This window comes from Schistocerca americana, chromosome 5, assembly GCF_021461395.2.
Source record: "Schistocerca americana isolate TAMUIC-IGC-003095 chromosome 5, iqSchAmer2.1, whole genome shotgun sequence".
Lineage (NCBI taxonomy): Eukaryota > Metazoa > Arthropoda > Insecta > Orthoptera > Acrididae > Schistocerca > Schistocerca americana.
The window spans coordinates 594,735,186-594,760,301 of NC_060123.1; the positions used below are offsets into that span (position 1 = coordinate 594,735,186).

At 40.7% G+C, this 25,116-nt stretch overlaps 1 protein-coding gene across 1 annotated transcript in view; it reads left to right on the forward strand.

Annotated features, from left to right (window-relative positions):
• LOC124616012 (DNA replication complex GINS protein PSF3) overlaps positions 1-25,116 on the forward strand; it is a 40,202-nt gene that overhangs the window by 7,955 nt on the left and 7,131 nt on the right. Inside the window, exon 3 of the mRNA XM_047144228.1 lies at positions 4,261-4,390. Within this exon, the coding sequence (XP_047000184.1) occupies positions 4,261-4,390 (130 nt within the window). The remainder of the gene's footprint in view (positions 1-4,260; positions 4,391-25,116) is intronic.

Here is a 25,116-nt window from a genome sequence, read left to right on the forward strand (position 1 = left end):
ATTCTACAATTTCTGCCCACAAGAGAAAGCTAGATGAGTCTCAGCCATGGACAATTCTTCTTTCAGTGCCAAAGTTCCTAGTTGTTTCTCCATCTGATGAAGGTCAAGACTTCTTCGCAGTCAAATCTTTCATTATTCAGAAGGATGTTGACGCAACTGTAGGTCTTGTAAAGTCTTGTTCCTGGTTACGAAATGACACCTTGTAGTTAGAAACAGACAGTGCACTCCAGGAACATAAATTGCTTCGAATTACACTGCTACACACCTTCTTTGCCTGGGTAGAAGCACACCATACCTGAAATTCATCGCGCGGGGTGGTTTATACAAGATCGCTTGATGGATTATCCAATGAGGACATTCAACATTACCTTTCTGATCAGGGCGTACTGGCCGTACATCGAGTCATGAAAAGGGTTGAAAAGGAATTGGTAGCGATCCGCACTCACTTGTTGACGTTTGACAGAGTTCAGCTTCCATCAAACATTAAAGTGGGATATGAGATAATTTCAGTTTGACCTTACAACCCCAACCCTACACGTTTCTATTGGTGCCAGTTGTTTAATCATACCAGCCAGTTGTGTTCCAATATGGCCAAATGCATTACCTGTAGGAGGGATGCCCATGAGAGTGATTGTCCACCTCCATCTACTTGTTTCTTCAACTGTATGGGCGACCATGCTGCTTCTAGATATTCCCCTATTTTTAGAGATGAACGCATTATTCAGGAAATCCGAGTGAAGGAAAAGGTAAGTTATTTGCCAGTAGAAAGCCCACTGTGCTCCCAGTGGGTAAATACAGGCACTGTCCCTGCCTTTCCTCGCTCTACTAAGGAGGTAGCCATGCAGACTTGCAATCTCACCTTTAGTGCTACGGTCGTCATATCGGCCATCTCAAAAATCGCCCGTTCCACCTCCCCACTATCACCAGCTCACTCTAAGGCTCAACCTTCATCAGCTTTTGCTAAATCACAGACCTCAAAATCGGACGTCCGAACTTCCAAAAAAGCACCTATTGTGAAGATTTTTTACGTACCCAGGCCTCACATCCATCAACTCCTCTTCCATCTCAATGTCCTGCTTCCAAGAAGGCTCGTAAGGAAGTTCCTCTCCTTCTCCGCCACGGCATGTGTCTTCTACAGTGCCACCCAGCGGTAGCCGTCCTCGGCCGTCTTCCGTGTCGCCGATACACACCGCTGGTGGCTGATCAACCAGCCGATTACTGGCGGCAGGAGCTGTCCCCAAACAATCCATGGATCAGGATCTTCTGCCTTTGGCTGAATGCCTTTCCATGCCGTCGGCTGCCAACTCTCAGCGGCCGTTGAGTTGATGGCAACCATGGTGATATTTTTCCCTTTTCTGGCCACCCTGTGTCTATCCATTGGAATATCTGCGGAATTCGCTCCAATCGGGATGAATTGTCAATCCTCTTACGATCCCAGTTGTCTTCTGTTTGTAGGAAACAAAGCTATGTCTGCATTATCGCTTTGTCTTCCCTCATTTCCAGTCAGTCCGGTTTGATCTCCACTCTGTTGATGCCACTCCAACACTTGGGGGATATGATTCTTCTTCATGATACTACCCATTATCACCCAAGCCCCTTCAACAGTTCCTCCCAAGCTGCCACTGCATGTCTTTTCCTTTTTGGATACACCTCTCTCTACCATTTACATTCCATCGCCCACACCAATGGCAAGAGCCCATCTCCTTCATCTCCTTGGTCAGCTCCCACTCCCCTATTTGTTGGTTGGGGACTTGAACGCCCACTACCTGCTTTGAGGATCTCCATGTCCTTGTCTGAGAGGCTCCCTATTGATCGATCTCTTCCACCAGGCGGATTTTGTTTGCCTCAACACAGGGTAACCTACTTTTTTGTATGCCTCCACGTCAACCTACTCTCATTTGGACCTTTTGGTTGGTACTGTTCTGCTAGCTCGGCACTTTGGTTTGCTCTTGCTGATACACATTCGAGTCTCCTTCGAATACAGCCACAACTGCCATCTATGCACCCAAGACACTGGTAGTTTCAAGCCGATTGGGCACTTTTCTCCTCTATAGCAGCATTTGATCCATCAGTTTCCTAGCATTGACGATCATGTCACTCATGTTGCAGAAGTTATCCTTACAGTTGCAGAACATTCACTACCTTGTACCTCCCCTTTGACCTATTGCCCCCCCCCAGTTCCTTGGTGAAATGAGGCGTGCCATGACACAATACATGAGAGGAGGCGTGCTCTTTGTGTTTTTCGCCATCATCCTATGTTGGCCAACTGTTCCCACTATAAGCAGTTATGTGCACGATGCCATTGCATCATCTGCAATAGGGTGAAGGCAAGCTGGGACTTCTTTACCAGCTCCTTTAACACCTTCACTCCCTCATCTGTAGTTTGGAGTTGAATTCAACAGTTATCCGGCATGTCTAGTTTCTCCCTGACCTCTGGGTTAACAGTCATGCGAGGTACTTAAGTGAACCCGGTCGCAATTTCTAACTCATTGGGTGAGCACTTTGCTGAGATTTTGAGCTCTTCAAATTACCCACCAGCCTTTCTCCCGAGGAAACGAGCAGCGGAAGTGCAACCTCTTGCTTTCTCATCTCAAAATTGCGAAAGCTGTAGTACAATTTTTTTCTAAGCAGGAACTCCAACACACACTCTCCATCTTCTACTCCAGGACGAGACAGCATCAACATCCAAATGTTGCTTCATTTATCATACCGTAGTCTGTGTTATCTCCTTCGTCTTCATAATCGAATTTGGACCTACAGTACCTTTCTCAGAAGATGGCGGGATGCTATCTTCATTCCTGTTCTGAAACCTGGAAAGAGATAAACATCTCCCCTCTAGCTATCACACCATCTCTCTCATGAGTAGTGTATGTAAGGTTTTGGAGTGTATGGTAAAGTGCCGTTTAGGCTGGTGGCTGGAGTCCCGAAACCTTTTAACACCTGCCAAATGCGGTTTCAGAAAGCATTGTTCCACAGTTGATCATCTTGTTACTCTCTCCACTTACATGATAAACAGTTTTCTCAGGAAATGCCAAACGGTAGCTATAACGCTTGGTCTGGAGAGGGTATACTATACCTGTTGGAGGACAGACATCTTCAGCACACTGTTCTCTTGGGGCTTTTGAGGTCGGCTATCCCTTTTCATCCTTGAATTTATGACAGAGCGCACATTTAAGCATTTAAGGTGTGGATGATCACTACTCTCTCCCGTACTTTCACCCAAGAAAATGAGATGCCCCAGGGCTTCGTGCTAAGTATTGTACTGTTTGCCATGGTCATAAATCCAATTATCCATTATCTCCTTCCCGATGTCTCGGGCCCCCTCTTTGTCGATGATTTTACAATCTACTACAGCTCTCAATGGACCAGCCTTCTTGAACAACATCTTCAAGGATCTCTCGATTGCTTCCACTCATGGAACAGCGAAACCGGCTTCAGATTTTCCCCCAGCAAGACCATCTGTTAAAATTTTTGGCATCATACAGAGTTTTATCCGCCATCCCTACATCTAGGCCCTGTCTACCTTCCGTTCGCTGACATTGCCAAATTCTTGAGACTTATGTTTGACAGAAAACTGTGCTGGTCTTCCCACATTTCATATCTTTTGACTCGCAATGTGCAATCCCTCAACACTCCGTGTTCTGAGTGGTCCCTCCTTGGGAGCGGACCGAGTCGTCCTCCTCCGCCTGTGTCGCACCTTAGTGTGCTTGAATTGGACATTGGAAGCGTAGGTTACTCCTCTGAACAGCCATCTATTCTTTGGCATCTAGACTCTGTCAACCACCATGGATTGCATTTAGCATCTGGAGCTTTTTACACCAGCCCCGTGGAGAGCCTTTATGCTGAGACAGCTGAACCTCCACTATCCAATCAGCGAGGGAACTCTATTTAGTTGGTATTTCACATAAAAACACGAGAAGTGCGAACTTTTGGTAATGTGGTTATTAGTTCTGGAACTTTGTAAACTGGGAATAAATGTTCAAGTTTTGTTAAAACGCTGCCTGAGCTTTTGTGGGAGTATCCTAAGTTGACAGATACTTCCGTTTAAAATTTACCAGCAACTGATTACATAGTGGTTGTGTTTGCTGTCTTTCACAACAGCCCATTAGTAAAGTATCACATAGTTCTCCAGATTTTACTATGTAGCACTATTTACCAAACTAGCACTGTGTTACGACTTGAATGTGTTGGTTCATTCTTATTATTTGTAGTCTGCTCTGTCATTGTGTTGTTTGTAACTGTCATAATATTTTGTTTCAGGGAAATTCTCAAGGCAGATTCTTGTGTAGTAGATCTCTACAAGTTTGGTGCATATTTTTACGAGTTTGGCATCTACATATCACTTCTGGGACACCGTGAGGGTCCAGAGATCAGGGAAATTCTTGTAAAGGTACACCATTTTCAAAATTCTTTAAGAAACTGATATTTACATTTACTCTGAAAGATATTTTTATGTCTGAAATATCCACTGTTGAATAAAATCTTCCATCGTCAGAAGGAGGGAGAAAATATGGATTGACGGGGGAGTTAAAAGCACCATTGGTGAAAAGAAAAAAGAATCACTGAGCAACTTGAATCAGGTAGATTATCAGGTATTATCAGGTACATAAAGAATTTGATGTGACAGTGGTTAAATTGTTTAGGTCCCACAAAAGGAATGAAAAAGTTTAAATTGAAACAAAAGATAAAATTGGAAGGATTTGGAAATAAAATGGAGAAAATTGAAATATGTGAAGAAAAATAACCGTGAACCATGGCCCTTGCTGTTGATGGGGAGGCTCGTGTGCCTCAGCGATACAGATAGCCATACCGTAGGTGCAACCACAACAGAGGTGTATCTGTTGAGAGGCCAGACAAACATGTGGTTCCTGAAGAGGGGCAGCAGCCTTTACAGTAGTTGCAGGGGCAACAGTCTGGATGATTGGCTGATCTGGCCTTGGAACACTAACCAAAACAGCCTTGCTATGCTGGTACTGCGAACGGCTGAAAGCAAGGGGAAACTACAGCCGTCATTTTTCCCGAGGGCATGCAGCTTTACTGGATGGTTAAATGATGATGGCGTCCTCTTGGGTAAAATATTCCGGAGGTAAAATAGTCCCCCATTCAGATCTCCGGGTGGGGACTACTCAGGAGGATATTGTTATCAGGAGAAAGAAAACGCGTTTTACGGATCGGAGTGTGGAATGTCACATCCCTTAATCGGGCAGGTAGGTTAGAAAATTTAAAAAGGGAAATGGATAGGTTAAAGTTAGATATAGTGGGAATTAGTGGAGTTCAGTGGCAGGAGGAACAAGACTTCTGGTCAGGTGAATACAGGGTTATAAGTACAAAACTAAATAGGGGTAATGCAGGAGTAGGTTTAATAATAAATAGGAAAATAGGAATGCGGGTAAGCTACTACAAACAGCATAGTGAACACATTATTGTGGCCAAGATAGATTTGAAGCCCACACCTACCACAGTAGTACACGTTTTTATGCCAACTAGCTCCGCAGATGACGAAGATGTTGATGAAATGTATGATGAGATAAAAGAAATTATTCAGATAGTGAAGGAAGATGAAAATTTAATAGTCATGGGTGACTGGAACTCAATAGTAGGAAAAGTAAGAGAAGGAAACATAGTAGGTGAGTATGGAATGGGAGTAAGGAATGAAAGAAGAAGCCACCTGGTAGAATTATGCACAGACCATAACTTAAACATAGCTAACACTTGGTTCAAGAATCATATAAGAAGGTTGTATACATGGAAGAAGCCTGGAGATACTGGAAGGTCTCAGATAGATTATTTAATGGTAAGACAGAGATTCAGGAACCAGGTTTTAAATTGTAAGACATTTCCAAGGCGGATGTGGACTCTGACCACAATCTATTGGTTATGAACTGTAGATTAAAACTGAAGAAATGCAAAAAGGTTGGAATTTGAGAAGATGGGACCTGGATAAACTGAAAGAACCAGAGATTGTAGAGAGCTTCAGGGAGAACGTTAGGGAACGATTGACAAGAATGGGGAAAGAAATACAGTAGAAGAAGAATGGGTATCTTTGAGGGACGAAATAGTGAAGGTAGCAGAGGATCAAGTAGGTAAAAAGACAAGGGCTAATAGAAATCCTTGAGTAACAGAAGAGATATTGAATTTAATTGATGAAAGGAGAAAATACAAAAATGCAGTAAATGAAACAGGCAAAAAGGAATACAAAAGTCTCAAAAATGAGATCGATAGGAAGTGCAAAATGGCTAAGCGGGGATGGCTAGAGGACAGATGTAAGGCTGTAGAGGCGCATATCACTAGTGGTAAGATATATACTGCCCACAGGAAAATTAAAGAGACCCTTGGAGAAAAGAAAACTACTTGCATGAATATCTATAGCTCAGATGGAAACCCAGTTCTAAGCAAAGAAGGGAAAGCAGAAAGGTGGAAGGAGTATATAGAAGGTCTATACAAGGGCGATGTACTTCAGGACAATATTATAGAAATGGAAGAGAATGTAGACAAAGTTGAAATAGGAGATATGATACTGCGTGAAGAGTTTGACAGAGCACTGAAAGAGTAGACAACATTCCATTAGAACTACTGACAGCCGTGGGAGAGCCAGGCCTAACAAAATTCTACCATCTATTGAGCAAGATGTATGAGACAGGCGAAATACCATCAGACTTCAAGAAGAATATAATAATTCCTATCCCAAAGAAAGCAAGTGTTGACAGATGTGAAAATTACCGAACTATCAGTTTAATAAACCACAGCTGCAAAATACTAGCACGACTTCTTTACAGACGAATGGAAAAACTGGTAGAAGCCGACCTCAGGGAAGATCAGTTTGGATTCTGTAGAAATGTTGGAACAAATACTGACCCTACGACTTATCTTAGAAAATAAATTAAGGAAAGGCATTTGTAGACTTAGAGAAAGCTTTTGACAATGTTGACTGGAATACTCTTTCAAATTCTGAAGGTGGCAGGGGTTAAATACAGGGAGTGAAAGGCTATTTACAATTTGTACAGAAACCAGATGGCAGTTATGAGAGTCGAGGGGCATGACAGGGAAGCAGTGGTTGGAAAGGGAGTGAGACAGGGTTGTAGCCTCTCCCCGATGTTATTCAATCTGTGTATTGAGCAAGCAGTAAAGGAAACAAAAGAAAATTCGGGGTAGGAATTAAAATCCATGGAGAAGAAACAAAAACTTTGAGGTTCGCTGATGACATTGTAATTCTGTCAGAGACAGCAAAGGACCTGGAATAGTAGCTGAACGGAATGGACAGTGTCTTGAAAGGAGGATGTAAGATAAACATCAACAAAAGCAAAACGAGGATAATGGAATGTAGTCGAATTAAATCGAGTGATGCTGTGGCAATTAGATTAGGAAATGAGGCACTTAAAGTAGTAAAGGAGTTTTGCTATTTAGGGAGTAAAATAACTGATGATGGTCGAACTAGAGAGGATATAAAATGTAGACTGGCAATGGCAAGGAAAGCGTTTCTGAAGAAGAGAAATTTGTTAACATCGAGTATAGATTTAAGTGTCAGGAAGTCATTTCTGAAAGTATTTGTATGGAGTGTAGCCATGTATGGAAGTGAAACATGGATGATAAATAGTTTAAACAAGAAGAGAATAGAAGCTTTTGAAATGTGGTGCTGCAGACGAATGCTGAAGATTAGATGGGTAGATCACATAACTAATGAGGAGGTATTGAATAGAATTGAGGAGAAGAGAAATTTGGGGCACAACTCGACTAGAAGAAGGGATCAGTTGGTAGGGCATATTCTGAGGCATCAAGGGATCACCAATTTAGTATTGGAGGGCAGTGTGGAGGGTAAAAATCGTATAGGGAGACCAAGAGATGAATACATTAAACAGATTCAGAAGGATGTAGGTTGCAGTAGGTACTGGGAGATGAAGAACCTCCCACAGGATAGAGCAGCATGGAGAGCTGCATCAAACCAGTCTCTAGACTGAAGACCACAACAACAACATGAAATAAAAAATGAAACCTGTGGGTGTAGATAGGAGATAGTTGGGTAATAATGTAAGATGTAAGTAGAAAAGGGGAAGAAGGAAGGCTGAAAAAGACACGGGAGATACTGGGGGCGAAGGGATGAATAGAGAAGTGTGGATTTAGACCAGGTAGTACAGTTGGAGTTGGCGAGGGCTTCATCTTGGCTGTTGTTCAGATCAATAATTGTTATAGTTCTTCCATTGAGTCTCTTCTGTGTGGTAAAAATGAAATGCCATTGTAATGTAATGTTAATAAACGCTACAAGATAGATTCACATCACACCAACAAGATAAATGTTCTGTGCATCCAATCCTCCACAGAGTTAGTGTTGGCATATACAACTGTAATTTTTTAACAATAGAATTATCGCTTTCAAGACTGTCTTCAGATCATCTGTACCAAAACAAAATGTTATCACAAGCAGTAGAGGCATAATAAGTGTTCCACAAAATGGTTGTGGGCACTTGTACATAAGAAATTTTTAGCTCAGCATAATACACTATTGACCATTAAAATTGCTACACCACGAAGATGACGTACTACAGACGCGAAATTTAACCGACAGAAAGAAGATGCTGTGATATGCGAATGATTAGCTTTTAAGAGCATTCACACAACGTGCTGACATGAGGAAAATTTCCAACCAGTTTCTCATACACAAACAGCAGTTGATTGGCGTTGCCTGGTGAAACGTTGTTGTGATACCTTGTGTAAGGAGAAATGCATACCATCACATTTCCGACTTTGATAAAGGTCGGATTGTAGCCTATCGTGATTGCGGTTTATCATATTGCGACATTGCTGATCGTGTTGGTCGAGATCCTATGACTGTTAGCAGAACATGGAATTGGTGGGTTCAGGAGGGTAATACGGAACGCCGTGCTGGAGCCCAATGGCCTCATATCACTAGCAGTCAAGATGACAGGCATCTTATCCGCATGGCCGTAACGGATCGTGCAGCCGCGTCTCGATCCATGACTCAACAGATATGGGGACGTTTGCAAGACAATAACCATCTGCATGAACAGTTCGACAACATTTGCAGCAGCATGGACTATCAGCTCGGAGACCATGGCTGCAGTTACCCTTGACGCTGCATCACAGACAGGAGTGCCTGCGATGGTGTACTCAACGACGAACTTCGGTGCACGAATGACAAAATGTCATTTTTTCGGATGAATGCAGGTTCTGTTTACAGTATTCAATGACGAACTTCAGTGCACGAATGACAAAATGTCATTTTTTCGGATGAATGCAGGTTCTGTTTACAGCAACATGATGGTCGCATCCGTGTTTGGTGACATCACGGTGAACACACATTGGATGCATGTATTCGTCAGTGCCATACTGGTGTATCACCCGGCGTGATGGTATGGGGTGCCATTGGTTACAAGGTCTTGGACACCTCTTGTTCGCATTGACAGCACTTTGAACAGTGGACGTTCATTTCAGATGTGTAATGACCCGTGGCTCTACCTTTCATTCGATCCCTGCGAAACCGTACATTTCAGCAGGATAATGCACGACCGCATGTTGCAGGTCCTTTACGGGCCTTTCTGGATACAGAAAATGTTGGACTGCTGCCCCAGCTAGTACTTTCTCCATATCTCTCACCAATTGAAAACGTCTGGTCAGTGGTGGCCAAGCAACTGGCTCGTCACAATACGCCGGTCACTCCTCTTGATGAACTGTGGTATCGTGTTGAAGCTGCATGGACAGCTGTACCTGTACACGCCATCCAAGCTCTGTTTGACTCAATGCCCAGGCATATCAAGGCTGTTATTACAGCTAGAGGTGGTTGTTCTGGGTACTGATTTCTCAGTATCTATTCACCCAAATTGCGTGAAAATGTAATCACATGTCAGTTCTAGTATAATATATTTGTCCAATGAATACCCGATTATCATCTGCATTTCTTCTTGGTGTAGCAATTTTAATTGCTAGTAGTGTACATACAAGCTTTATTTTACAGAATATGAATGATCCCATTTTAATATAAACACAAAACATGCAGCAAATGATTAAATAATTATACTGTTAATGAAACAAACTTTGTAACTGTTAATCAACTTAGTAGAATGGCTTACATGTTGTATGATCTGTGGAAGTGAATGCTACTTCTAATGCTCATGGATTCAACACGAGTATCTGTACATCATCTTATGTTATTACATCTGTTTGCTACCCTCAGCAACTACTATCTATATTTTAGCACTCTTGCTTAAAGGAAATATTTCACAAGCTGCAGATGATTGTCTTACTGTATGATGTCTGTACAGTCCTGGGTAGTATAGTAAGATGACAGAAACCTTAGTGGAACATCACAGTGTATATCTTACGAAAGTATAATTGAAGTCAAAGTGATAGGATGCAGTTTAGGTTGTAGATTCTTCATTATAGTTTCTGCTTTTCTATTTGCAGTTGATCCAATGTGAATATTTTAATAGCTGAAGAAATTTTAGTGCTTACTATAGGCCATAGTAGATACTACTTGTACTTTGAGAGACTTTTCATGGCTAAAAATATGATACATCTTTGAATGTTCCACATTAAATTTTACCAATCATTGCCTGTGAACATTAATGCCATCTTGACAGTTTTTTTTAAAAAAAAAAGGAAAGAAAAAAAGAAAGCTTGATGTATAATCATTTTGGCACTTCTGACCTCTGGTGCCATCCATATGGCAGTAGTAGAGCCAATTCAGGCCGGAAGTGGGAAAAGATTTTATTTGTTTTCATACAGTTTCATTTTTCTTTAGTACGTGGTTAGGATGTTGTATTTCAGTGTACTTGTGATTTGTTAACTGAAAAAGAGTTCATGCTAACAGTCTGCTTTATTTTTGTTGCTCCTGGAAGCTGTCAGATAAGCAACCTGCAACTGGTACTGCATTCCAGGCTAGTGCCCCTTCTACCCCACACAAAATCAACCTCGTGTATTTCTTAACAACTGAGCCTAGCCAAAGTGTCAAGTTTAGAGAGGAATACCGTGTAATCTAACTGGGAAGTCTGCGGAGGCCTGTACTGAAAAGTTTTTTCCCATGAAAGGTCAAAATGTTCTGCACAATCTTCAAATATCTGGTCATGCCAATGTTTTAACATGTCTAATCTTTTGAATGATACATTATATTTTGCTTATATGGCATGGCTGGTATGTGTAGGAGAGTTTGAATTTTCAAGGGGGGAAAAGTATTCTGTATAAGCCTCTACAGACCCCGTGCCAAGACGATATCAAGGCTTCCTTTGGAGGGGAACACAGATACCCTGACAAGAAAATGGTCCTATTTGATACGTCAAAATCTGCCCTGAAATTTTTTTCCTTGTGTGAAATTCAAACAAATGTATTATTCAAGTGTATGTGTGTGGGGGGGGGGGGGGGGGGGCGGCACGCGCACATGTAAAATATTGAAAGTTGCCAATTTCATTGCCCACCAGATGTGTGGAAAAATCCTTAGTGGAGATGAAGCAGACAGTGCTTGGGCAACACTTTTGGTGTGCAGTTTTGTCTGATGGCACATCATTAAACAGATACACAACATATTCTGATCATAATCTGTAAAATGATATTCAGTTTCTGTTGATAGTTTTGATACACTTGTTCACAACTAAGATTTAGTGGACTTTGCAACTCATTTGTTATCAGTTCCTTTCACAGTATCAGTAAATGTTACCAGTGCAGATAAATCTGAATTAATATTGTTGTGTTTTCCCCATATATTCCGGTTAAGAGAAACTGGTTTTGTGTGGGTCACAGTGGAATCCAATTCAGTTAACATTCTCAATCTTGCGGAGATACAATATGAAGAACGTGGTATGCGAATGGCATCACCTAATTTTTCTGAAGACGTATATCCGTGATTTGCTGGTTAATGTCACTGGGAACTGTTGTCCAAGCAAAGATAATTGTGCCAGTCAGAATCAAAACACGAAAACCTTTCTAGCACAAAGAAATATGCACTGCAAATGCTTTTAACAATAAGGAAAAGGCTGTGAATTTTTTGTTAAAAGGATTTTTTATTTATTTATTTTACATGTCTAATTTCATGGGACCAAATTGAGAGCAAATCTCCAATTTCTTTGAACATGTCAGTACATGAAATTACAACATAAAAGTAAGAAGAGATAAACTAAAATGTTTATGAATCCAAAAAAATTACAAGCCATAAGTTTATGTAAATGCAATCAACCATGTAACACAGGAATCAGCTTAAATTTCAAGGAAGTCCTCGACAAGATAGGAGTAGTGACCCATCAGAAAACTCTTCAATTTTGATTTGAATGTTTGTGGATTACTGCTAAGATTTTTGAATTCTTGTGGTAGCTTATTGAAAATGGATGCGGCAGTATACTGCATGCCATTATGCGCAATAGTCAAGGAAGTGTGATCCAAATGCTGAGTGGACTTCTGCCTAGTATTAACCAAGTGAAAGCTGCAAATTCTTAGGAATAAGTTGCTATTGTTACCAAAAACTGACACGAAAGAATATATATATATTGAGAGCCCAATGTCGGATCGACGAGAGGTTTGTGAACTTACAACACTTATTGCCCAAACCGCCCACTTCTGAGCCAACAATATCCTTGAGAATAGGAAGTATTACCCCAAAATATAATACCATACGTTACAAGCAAATGAAAATAAGGAAAGTAGACTACTTTTAGTGTTGAATTTCACTTATTTCAGATACCGTTCGAATGGGAAAAGTGGCAGCATTAAGTCTTTGAACAAGATTGTGAACATGGGCTTTCCATGATAGTTTACTATCTATCTGAACAACTAGAAGTTTGAACTGTTCAGCTTTACTAATCATATGCCATTCCGTAAAATTAAAATGTCAGGTTTTGTTGAATTGTGTGTTAGAAACTATACAAACTGAGTCTTACTGCAATTTAGTGTTAGTTTATTATTTCTGACAAGCCTTGAACTTGTTGCTTGAACTGCACTGTTTGAAACAGTGCCAACATTGCACTCAACATCCTTTACTATCAAGCTAGTGTCATCAACAAAAAGAAACATTTTAGAATCACCTGTAATACTATGCAGCATATCATTTATATAAATAATGAACAGGCATAGCCTCAGCATTGACCCCTGTGGCACCTCTCCCCCCCCCTCACTGTGCCCCACTCAGACCCCACATCATAGTCATTCTCAGCACTGTGGGGAGTGACCTTTTGGTGCCTGTTATTAATGTACGAGGTGAACTAATTGTGAGCTCCTCCCCGTATTCTATAATGTCCAATTTCTGGATCAATATTTTGTGATCAACACAATCAAATGCCTTAGTCAAATCAAAAAGGATGCCTAGTGTTCGAAACCTTTTTTTTAATCCATACAGTACCTCACGGATTCTATAATGTCCAATTTCTGGATCAATATTTTGTGATCAACACAATCAAATGCCTTAGTCAAATCAAAAAAGATGCCTAGTGTTCGAAACCTTTTGTTTAATCCATACAGTACCTCACGGAGAAAAGAGAGTATATCATTTTCAGTTGTTAAACCACTTCTAAAACAAACTGTACATTTTTTAGCAAATTATGTGAAATAAATTGATAAATTATCCTTACATACCATAGCCTTTTCAATACCGTTTGCAAACAAAGATGGCATAGAAATAGGTCTAAAATTGTCTACATTATCCCTTTTTATGTAGGGACTCTACTACTGAGTACTTTTAATCGTTCAGAAAATGGACCATTCTTAAAGGAAAAACGACATACATAGCTAACATGTGCAGCATAGTACTTTAGTATTCTGCTAGGTACTCCAGCATATCCATGAGAGTCCTTAGTTTCCAGTGATTTAATTATTGATTCAATCTCCCCCTTTGTTAGTATCACAGAGGAGTATCAATATTATGAGAATGAAAATTGCTACTCACCATATAGCGGAGATGCTATCCATCCTGGATTTTCCATTGTTTCACAGAGAAATATTTCAGATATCACTCTCGGAAAGGCATTTTCCAAGAAAGTTATATGATTCCCTGTAGAAACTAAGTTTTTATTTAATTCATCAGCAGCGCTCAGGAAGTGATTGCTAAATACTGTACGTATATCTGACTTACCAGTAACAGAAACATTTTTACTATGAACTGAATTTATATCATCGACCTTGTGCTGCTGACCAGATACTTCCTTCACAACGGACCATATGTTTTAGTTTTATCCTGTGAATTAGCTATTCTATTTGTGTCCCACATACTCTTTGCTTTCTGAACAACATTTTTAGGTGCCCTACAGTACTGTTTGTAATGGGCACTGTACCTTGATGGTGACTTTCTAACCTTTTGATGTAATTCTACATGATATCCTTACCCCAGTACTCAGCCACCAGGGCTGTCTTTTACTGGTGGTAGCCTATTTAGACTGTTCTAATGGAAACCAACTTTCAAAGAGCATGAGAAATGTGTTAAGGAAAGCATTATGTTTGTCATCTATGTTGTCGGCACTGTAAACATCCTGCCTTTCTTGTTCCTTAATGAGATTTAAAAAAACTCTCTTTTGCTATTGGACAAGCTTTTCCACATAGATTGTAATTATATACAACATTTGTCTGAGTACAAAAACCGTTCAGTATTAAAATTTTGTGCATCATGGTCTGAAAGGCCATTCATCCTTTTACTAATAGAATGCCCATCTAGTAATGAAGACTGAATAAAAATATTGTCTATGGCTGTGCTACTATTCCCCTGCATCCTGGTTGGAAAAAAAGACAGTCTGCATCAGATCTTGTGAATTTAGGAGATCTTCCAACACCCTTTTTCTTGCACAATCACATACAAAATTAATATTGAAGTCACCACATATAACAAATTTTTGGTACATCCTATAAAGTGAACCAAGAACCCCCTCTAGCGTGAGCAGAAATGCTCTCAAATCAGAGTTAGGGGACCTATAAATAACAATTAGAAGTTTAGTTTCATTAAATTCAACTCCCCCTGCTGCACACCATTCAAATACCTGTTCAGTGCAGTGCTGTGATAACTCCACAGACTGAAATACCATTTTTTACATACAGTGTGGTAACTCACCCACTCCACAAAGAACGCCTTGAAAAACAGCCAGCTAATTTGTATCCTGTTAAAGGAAGCCTCCGAATTGTCAAATTATTTAAATGGTGCTCTGATATACCAATAATGTCAGTCGACATTTGTACATAGTTCACTTACTTTATCTCTAATACCCCTTGTATTTGGATGAAATATGCTAATTCCTTCACTACCTGGATACCTAACCTCCTTTGAAGGTGATCCCTTTGTTAGAGAGACTTCATTTAAACAGGTATACCTATCAGTTGACTGCAGTTCTAACACGAACTCCTGCAGGAATTTTGCTATGAGTGATACCGCCACCACCCACTACGCTGTCACCTATAAGCTTTGCCGGTCTCCCCTTCTCATACCTATTGAGGTGCAGGCCAAGACTAGTGAAACTCAGCTCTATTGATAGGCTCAACTGGCACCACTGCAATGTGAGCCATGCCCTCTGCCATTAGTGGCTCCTCCAGCCCCATGTTAATGCGCCCAACAGCTGCATTAAGATGAGGTCGGTCATGACACTGAAACAGTTGCATGAAGTGCACATTAGTGCCACCAGTTTGAATAGCTATCTTTACCAAGTCACCACCTACATCATACTCCTTATCCCCTATCAAGACTATTCCCAGCTCCACCCAGGATCATGACCTGATACTCTTTCATAAAATTCCTCCATAACTCCCCTGTGTTAACAGACACCTGAGCCATCCTTGCACTAGGCTTCATAATGCTGGCGAGTACCACATTCCCCAACACTTCCTGCAACTGCTGGCCCACACTTCTGCCATGTGAATTGCCTAGCAGCAGAACCTCCTTCTTCATTCTATTAGAATTTGCAACTGACTTAGGCTCCCTAACTGCTGGGAACTGCTGCATGTTTCCTACACATACAAGCGGATCCTCTCCGCTGAACTCTGACATTTGGTCAAATCTATTGGATTGAGGGAATAAATGCAAAAGGTTCCTCTATGTGAAATCTGAATGTGAATTGCACAAATGAAAGCAAAAATTGTTCCACAGAGAAAGGGCCACGCACTTCAATGAAATGCAGAAAAGAGCGAAAGAAAACTTCTGAAAAATTCAGAACTACAGAGGCAGTTGACTGTTGCCAGTGGAGGTCTGTGAGACTTAGACCCTGTAAATCACAAATTAAATTCACATTGGTGATTTCAGGCCTCCCCAAGCTCGTTAATCACACAGTATATTAAGTCATAAAATTACAAGGTTTACTTTGAGTAAACAAATAGAGGAAATACCATTAACCAATCTGTTACTGTGTAGAGTTTTCGTAGTTCTTGTCACTGCAACTGCTGATAAGTTAGGTTTCGTGAAACAACTTCTGTTTCCACATCTTTATGTCTGCGGATTCAAAGTGAACTAGCATCTTTCTTTTAATGCACTGATTACTGAAAAAATGTAGTCAATGTAGCAAAAATTTGAAAAATTAAATTTTCGGTATTTCATTTCAGGCATCTGCTTACCAGGTCGAGAAAATGAATCACTGCTATTGTTTGACCCTTGGTCTGTACACTAACAAGACATCTATCTTTCAGGAGTATGCAATGAAAAGACTGTGATTAGGAAGTTATAGGTTGTTGTTGTGGTCTTCAGTCCTGAGACTGGTTTGATGCAGCTCTCCATGCTATTCTATCATGTGCAAGCCTCTTTATCTCCCAGTACTTACTGCAACCTACATCCTTCTGAATCTGCTTAGTGTATTCATCTCTTGGTCTCCCTCTACGATTTTTACCCTCCACGCTGCCCTCCAATACTAAATTGGTGATCCCTTGATGTCTCAGAACATGTCATACCAACCAATCCCTTCTTCTAGTCAAGTTGTGCCACAAGCTCCTCTTCTTCCTAATTCTATTCAATACCTCCTCATTAGTTATGTGATCTACGCGTCTAATCTTCAGCATTCTTCTGTAGCACCACATTTCGAAAGCTTCTATTCTCGTCTTGTCCAAACTATTTGTCGTCCATGTTTCACTTCCATACATGGCTACACTCCATACAAATATTTTCAGAAATGACTTCCTGACACTTAAATCTATACTCGATGTTAACAAATTTCTCTTCTTCAGAAACGCTTTCCTTGCCATTGCCAGTCTACATTTTATATCCTCTCTACTTCGACCATCATCAATTATTTTGCTCCCCAAATAGCAAAACTCCTTTACTACTTTAAGTGTCTCATTTCCTAATCTAATTCCCTCAGCATCACCCGACTTAATTCCACTACATTTCATTATCCTCGTTTTGCTTTTGTTGATGTTCATCTTATGTCCTCCTTTCAAGACACTGTCCATTCCGTTCAACTGCTCTTCCAAGTCCTTTGCTGTCTCTGACAGAATTACAATGTCATCAGTAGAGTAGAAGCCAACCTCGGGGAAGATCAGTTTGGATTCCGTAGAAACACTGGAACACGTGAGGCAATACTGACCTTACGACTTATCTTAGAAGAAAGATTAAGGAAAGGCAAACCTACGTTTTTAGCATTTGTAGACTTAGAGAAAGCTTTTGACAATGTTGACTGGAATACTCTTTTTCAAATTCTGAAGGTGCCAGGGGTAAAATACAGGGAGCGAAAGGCTATTTACAATTTGTGCAGAAACCAGATGGCAGTTATAAGAGTCAAGGGACATGAAAGGGAAGCAGTGGTTAGGAAGGGAGTAAGACAGGGTTGTAGCCTCTCCCCGATGTTGTTCAATCTGTATATTGAGCAAGCAGTAAAGGAAACAAAAGAAAAATTCGGAGTAGGTATTAAAATCCATGGAGAAGAAATAAAAACTTTGAGGTTCGCCGATGACATTGTAAATCTGTCAGAGACAGCAAGAGCAGTTGAATGGAATGGACAGTGTCTTGAAAGGAGGATATAAGATGAACATCAACAAAAGCAAAACGAGGATAATGGAATGTAGTCGAATTAAGTCTGGTGATGCTGAGAGAATTAGATTAGGAAATGAGACACTTAAAGTAGTAAAGGAGTTTTGCTATTTGGGGAGCAAAATAATTGATGATGGTCGAAGTAGAGAGGATATAAAATGTAGACTGGCAATGGCAAGGAAAGCGTTTCTGAAGAAGAGAAATTTGTTAACATCGAGTATAGATTTAAGTGTCAGGAAGTCATTTCTGAAAGTATTTGTATGGAGTGTAGCCATGTATGGAAGTGAAACATGGACAATAAATAGTTTGGACACGAAGAGAATAGAAGCTTTTGAAATGTGGTGCTACAGAAGAATGCTGAAGATTAGACGCATAGATCACATAACTAATGAGGAGGTATTGAATAGAATTAGGAAGAAGAGGAGCTTGTGGCACAACTTGACTAGAAGAAGGGATTGGTTGGTATGACATGTTCTGAGACATCAAGGGATCACCAATTTAGTATTGGAGGGCAGCGTGGAGGGTAAAAATTGTAGAGGGAGACCAAGAGATGAATACACTAAGCAGATTCAGAAGGATGTAGGTTGCAGTAGGTACTGGGAGATGAAGAAGCTTGCACAGGATAGAGTAGCATGGAGAGCTGCATCAAACCAGTCTCAGGACTGAAGACCTCAACAACAACAATTACCATGTTACGAGAACTTGATCGGTGTGCCTGGTATTCAGAACAGCAGCTGGCACCATTTCATGCACCATCCAGACTTTGTCAAAATAAGACTAGTAATTACAGTGAAGTGCTTAAATGATTCAGCTAAAACAAAAAACAATTCCATTCGAGAAAAACGTGGGAAATTCAAAAATTATGTAAGATTTGTGCTACAAGAACTGTCATAAGTGGGTACTGTTCCACCTCAACAAATTTAATTCCTAATTGAACTGATGGGAAATATATGAAATGTAAAGTAATGCTCTCTTGTCATGGTTGCTTCTGCTCATTCGCTGATTCACGCACTAGGCAGGAATGACTGCATTAATTGCAGCTAAAAGCAGTTCATCATGTGGCCAAGCGTCAACATTTTTTTAAAAGCACTTTCAGTACATTTTAGCTGATTAAAATTTGACAATTGAATCCCTGTCAGATGCTGTTAGTGAGTCCCTCTTTTAATTTTAATCTATAGTAGATACCTTGAACAAAAACTGGTGCCCAGGAAGCTTAGGTCACACACATCTAGAAGAAGGGAATCAGAAGCAATAAACAAAACTACAGCCCAATATCCTTGCCTTCGATTTGTTGTAGAATCTTGGAACATATTCTGACCTCAAACATAATGAGGAATCTCGAACAGAATGACCTCCTCCAACTAGTATGGATACCAAAAACAATGATCACGTGAAACCCAACTCGCACTTTTCCCACGTGGTGTACTGAAAGCCATAGATGAAGGCAGTCAGTTACATGCATATCTCAACTTCCAAAAAGCTTTTTACTCAGTATCACACCCTGCTTCTTATCAAAAGTAGAGAGGACACAGCAAGTTACCTCAGATGTCAAATAATCGACTCATGTAAAAGTAACTGTGGATGTGCCCCAGGGAAGTGTGTTGGGACACTTGCTGTTCATGTGTTGTATTAATGATCTAACTGACAATATTGACTATAACCCCAGGGTTTTCACTGAAGATACAGTTATTGATAATGGAGTATTGTCTGAAAGAAGCTGCACAAATATTTGTTTCGATCTTGATAAGATGTCAAAGTGGTGCAAAGACTGACAACTGGTTTTAAATTTTCATAAATGTGAAAAACATAGTATCGTATGACTGCAATATCAGTGACTCACTATTGGAATTGGCCAACATGGTACAAATACCTGGGTGTTACAATTTGCAGGAATATGAAATGAAATGATTACGTACACCCAATCGTAGGTAAATCAGGTGGCAGACTGCAGTTCAGTGGTAGAATACTAGGGAAATGCAGTCAGTCTGTAAAGGAGACAGCATACAATATGGTCATGAGACCCAACCCAGAATACTGCTCTGTGTATGAGGCCTGAGTGTTTTGTATGCTGTCTCCTTGAACAGTGGTTGCTTTTCCTTGGTTTTCTATCGGTGAACTGCAGTCTGCCACGATTTACATATGACTGAGCCTATGTGATCATTTCATTTCGTATCCCTACAAACTGATATGGACAGGTATTTGTAAGAGTTGGCCAATTCCAACTGTGACTCATTGATGTCATAGTCACAGAATACTAGGGTGTTTTTCATTTTGGTCACAAGTTTGTTTGACCTGCAGGAGAGTGCTACGAATATGCTGAAAGAACTGGACTGGTGGACACCTGAAGATACGTGCAAACCATCCTGTGGAAACATACTTGCAAAGTTGTTAGAACCAACTTAAAGTGATGATTTCCAACCTACTAAAATCTTTTCCGTTCCATTGTGACAGAGTGGTACAGCAACTGATTTTGAATTGTTTCAGAAAGAACATTCTTGGTCACAAAGTTATTTAATATCAGTATTACGTTTCACCCTTTTGGGGCATCATCAAATTGTGTAAAGGGTACCGAAGATGTAGCCCATTCATCATAAAAACATATAAACTGGAAAGAGGACTTTAAACACCCCAACTAACTCACAGAATAGGACCATTTATACAAAATACACACATTATAGTTATTAAATAACTTTGCAACCAAGACTGCTTTTACTCTTGCAATCTTGTATACATTGCTCCTGTAGAGATCGCAGAGGCAAGATCATACTAATTACAACGTACACAGACACATTTAAGAAGTCATTCTTTCTGTGTTCCATATGTGAATGGAACAGGAAAAAACTTTTATAACTGCTACAATGGGATTTATCATATGCTGTGCACTTCACAATGGTTTGTAGACTATACAGCAGTTACAGATGTAACTGCATTTCTTATGGTGTATTTTTCCTGGGTAAAAAAAAAAATTTCAAGATGGGTTTTGACAAATGAAATTGGAGAATTCCCTTATGAGTTATAAACAATGTCACTGTTACGATCTGTTAGCAATTCAGATACTTTGCTTTAATTCCCCTAACAGTTTTATTAAATACACATACTGTGCTTTCCGATCTGCATTCTTCGTTTACTGAACTATCTTCCATTGTTAAAGGAATGATTTGATTTGATTTTAGCAGGCAAGCTAAAACAGCTTTGGTCTAACCCACCACTGCCCGCACTGAAACAGAGTTAGTTGTGCAGTATCGCTCCCTGCATAACTAGTAAAGCCAACCAATGCCCTTAAATAGTGCAAGGAGCCCCTTTACCAGTTCTTTGTTAAATACAATTTCTTCAGGTCTAGTTGTCCCGAAAATTCTGTCTCTCTTGCTCTCCAGTGCAGTGCATTCGAAGATTAGGTGTGATGCAGTTTCTTCACTCTCATCACAGATCCTACATTTAGGGTCTTCTTCTGTTATACCCATTGTATGTCGGTGTTTTTTGAAATTCCCATGGCCAGTCATCAGTCCTGCCATGAGTTTAATCTCTTTCCTGTTCAAGCCCAGGATTACAGAGCTTCTTTTAAAACACAGCTTTGGCGTCATTGCTGTGCCATGTTTTTGTTATAGACCTTGGTCGAGTATTCTGCGTGCTGTCTTCTGAGCCTGTTCTGTAGTTCTAGTTTTATCATAGCCTTGGTGATTGTCAGGACAGGTTCCAGTCCTATGAATGGAGTCTTTGCCCCCATCCTGGCCAATCTGTCGGCTTGTTCATTGCCACCGATCCCTGAGTGGCCAAGGAGCCACACTGGGCTTACCATATTGCTGCCCTAGCTCCACCAGAACCCTGTGACACTCTGCAACATGCTTAGGTCTTGTTGCAGGAGTTGCCAATGATTTCAGGGCTGCCTGGCTGTCTGAATAGATGTAGATGCTACAGTCCTTGTAGCACCTCTCCTCCACACACACCCTGATTGCAGTAATTTCATCTTGAATACCGAGGCCCATTTTCCTAAAGAGCTGATGCCCTCCAGTCTTGGCTGAACCCCTGTACACCTCGGTCCCAGTGCCTTGGTCTGATTTCGACCGATCAGTGAACCAAACAATGTCCACTGTATGGTGTCAAATTGTTTTTTTCCCCACTGCTCCCTGGTTCCAAGTATTATATTGTAAGGCTTGTTGAAGCAGCTGGGAGTTATTATATAGTCAGCTGGCATTTCCCCAACCATTTATATATTTACTTTACTCACTATTTTAGTCTGTTAGTCTGGATATCCCCATGAGATCCAGTTTTTACCAGTTTTGAGTCTGTATGCACCAGCTGCTCCCTCCATCTTGACCCAAAGGTGTAATGGAGGCGTGTCCAGCATGTTTTCCATCCCAGTGGTTAGTGTGTTGCTAATTCTGCCTGTTATGGCTAAACAGGCCAGTCTCTACACCTGAGCAAGCTCCTTAGCTGCAACTTGCTGTTCTACCCTCTTCCACCACACTATGTTCCCATAGGGGATCCTAGGTCTAACCACCGTGGTGTATATCCAGTACATACCTCTTACCTCTGGGGCTTGGGCCCCAGTTTTTACCACAAGCCCTTCTGGTACTCACTAGAGTATCTTTCACCTTGGAGTAGGTGCTCATAATGTGAGGGGTCCATGTTAGTTTCTCATCTAAGGTTACCCCTAGATATTTCACTATCCCCTTCACAGGTAGAGTTTCATCGAAAAGCTTTAGATTCCAACTTGAGTGTTGGATATGCTTCTTTGTGAATGGTACCACAACACACATCTTAGGATTAACCCTTAGATCCTGTTTCCTGCATCAGTCTTGCACAATGTCCTGTGCACCTTGTGCCATATTCCTGTCTGTCAGTAAATTTGCCAAGTATTACTATGACAAGGTCATCTTCCTCAATGAGTTCATTTACCACTAGATTCCACAATAAAGGGGACAAAACCCCTCCTTGTGGACAATCTCTAGTGGTGTTAATTACCATCTTTCCATTTATCATAGTGGTCTCTACCTTCCTTCCACTAAGCATGGCCCTAGTCCACCTACATATAGTGGTCCCTAGGTAATGCATCTCTACTGCCTTAACCATGGAATCGAAGATTGTTTTACTAAAAGCCCCCAAGATGTTCAGGAATATGCAAAGGGCTATTTCCTGAAAGTGGAGTGCTTTCTCCATCTTCTCAACAAGTTAATGGAGAGCTGTCTCACACGATTTACCTGGTTGATATGCATGTTGGTTTGAATGTAGAGGAGCCCTAGTTAGCCTCCTCTCTCCAACATATGCATTAACCAGTTCTTCCAATGTTTTAAAAATGAAGGAGGATACACTGATTGGTCTCATACCCTTGGCCTTTGGTATGATCAATTCTCCCTGGCTTTGGAGTAAAGACAACCTTCACTGCCCTCTAGTCATTGGGAATGATTCCTGCTGCTAGATTAACCCTGAATAACCTGCATAGGACTCTTATAAGATTCTCTCCTGCTTATTGCAGGAGAGCTGCAAAGATTCTATCTGGGCCAGGTGACTTGAACAGTTGGAATCTTCCTACAGCCCATTGGATTTTACTGAAGTTGTCACAGTCCTTGGCCGATTCCCAGTCCTCTTTTCCAATGCCTGAGAACAATTGTCTCTCAGGGATCGCATCCTGGTCTGTGTTATCTGCCAGAGCATATTGAGGGAAGTGAGTTTTGGGGAGCAATTCCAGTGTCTCATGAGCTATCTTTGTTTATTCCCCATCCTCCTTCCTCAACGTACCTCCTGGATTAGTTGGTACTCTAGTGAGGATTTTGTGAAGTCTGGCTTGAGCAGCCGTGCCTCCCACTTCCTCATAGAATGCCTTCCAGGATGCCTCCTTTGCATATCTAATTGCAAGGTTGTAGTTGACAAGGCCCTCACAATATTTTGCCCATTGTCCTTTACATTTGTTAAACAGTCTTTGTACCTGTCTTCTTTGTTTTTCCAAGTTGTTCCACTATATGTCTCCAGTCTGGTTTCCTGGGATTCTTATAGGCCGTTTTCCCCAGGGTTTATACACCCAGGAGAACCGGGAAAAACCCGGTAATTTTTTCATCTGGGAGAAAACTGGGAAAAACTCGGGAATTTTTTAGAATTCTGGGAATTTTTCAATGTTTTAGTTTTCAGTTAAATTTTTGTGATTTTGTAAGAACCAATACTCTAACAAGAATATTACTGTATCCCGGTTCTGCAGAATAATACTGCAGCAACAAAACATGAACGAGAGAAAAAAATGAAAACAAAACTTAAGTCACAAAGGAAGTACACCATATACAACAATAAAACACAGCACTCATACCAAGCTGTCTGCCAACAGCAAAGTGTGTCAAAGGCTTTAGGAAGACTATATGCAATGCTTCGTAACAACAAATTGCCTCCAATGAGCGTAACGTGACAGCTGTTTACATTAGATTCGTTTGAGCAGTTGCGGGTGGGCTCTTCTGAATGCACAGTTGAGTCGCTTATGACTAGTACCTTCTCCCACTTCTGGCTACATATGTGTGGCTGGGCACTACTATCTAATACTGCCCCAGTTCGGAAATATCGGAGATAGGGGGCTGATCCACAGAGCAGTCGTGAGTTGTAGTGGGGAGGTGGGTAGTCTCCACGTGACCTGTGTTTACGTTTAGTGATTTTGCTTTGCTGTTTCCTCTTCATTTATTGCTCTCACATTAAATGAAAACAGAACGGATTTCTGAGGGGAGCTATCAATTGAATTAAAATACGTTCACATAATTATGGAAGGCTAAAATATGTTCAGGTTTTATTTCCACCTTTCTGACAGTCAAGCATTAATTGCCTTGCAGAACAATGAAGTTATTTTTGTTGGTTAGCTAAAGAGATTTGGCTTTTTTTAATCTTTTGCAGTGAGGCAGTCAATTTATTTGAAACGAAGTGTTTAATTTCACACATTTGGCTAGTTTCAACTGTTCGCTGCACATTTTCTGTCTTCTAGCTCGTATGGCATTATGCCATAATAAAGACTCAAACATGAGATAATACAGTACTGGTACTCAAGAAAATTTACACCCGCATCTGGACATACGAATGTGCACTTTAAGCTGAATTATGCATTTTAGTGTGGTTCACGAAATTCCGATGCTCTTGAAGTATCCTCTGATGTCTTGTTTCTTTTACACATACAAATATGCGGGCTTCCTGCGTCATCGTAGCTGCGCAAGCGCAGTGACTCCTGTTAT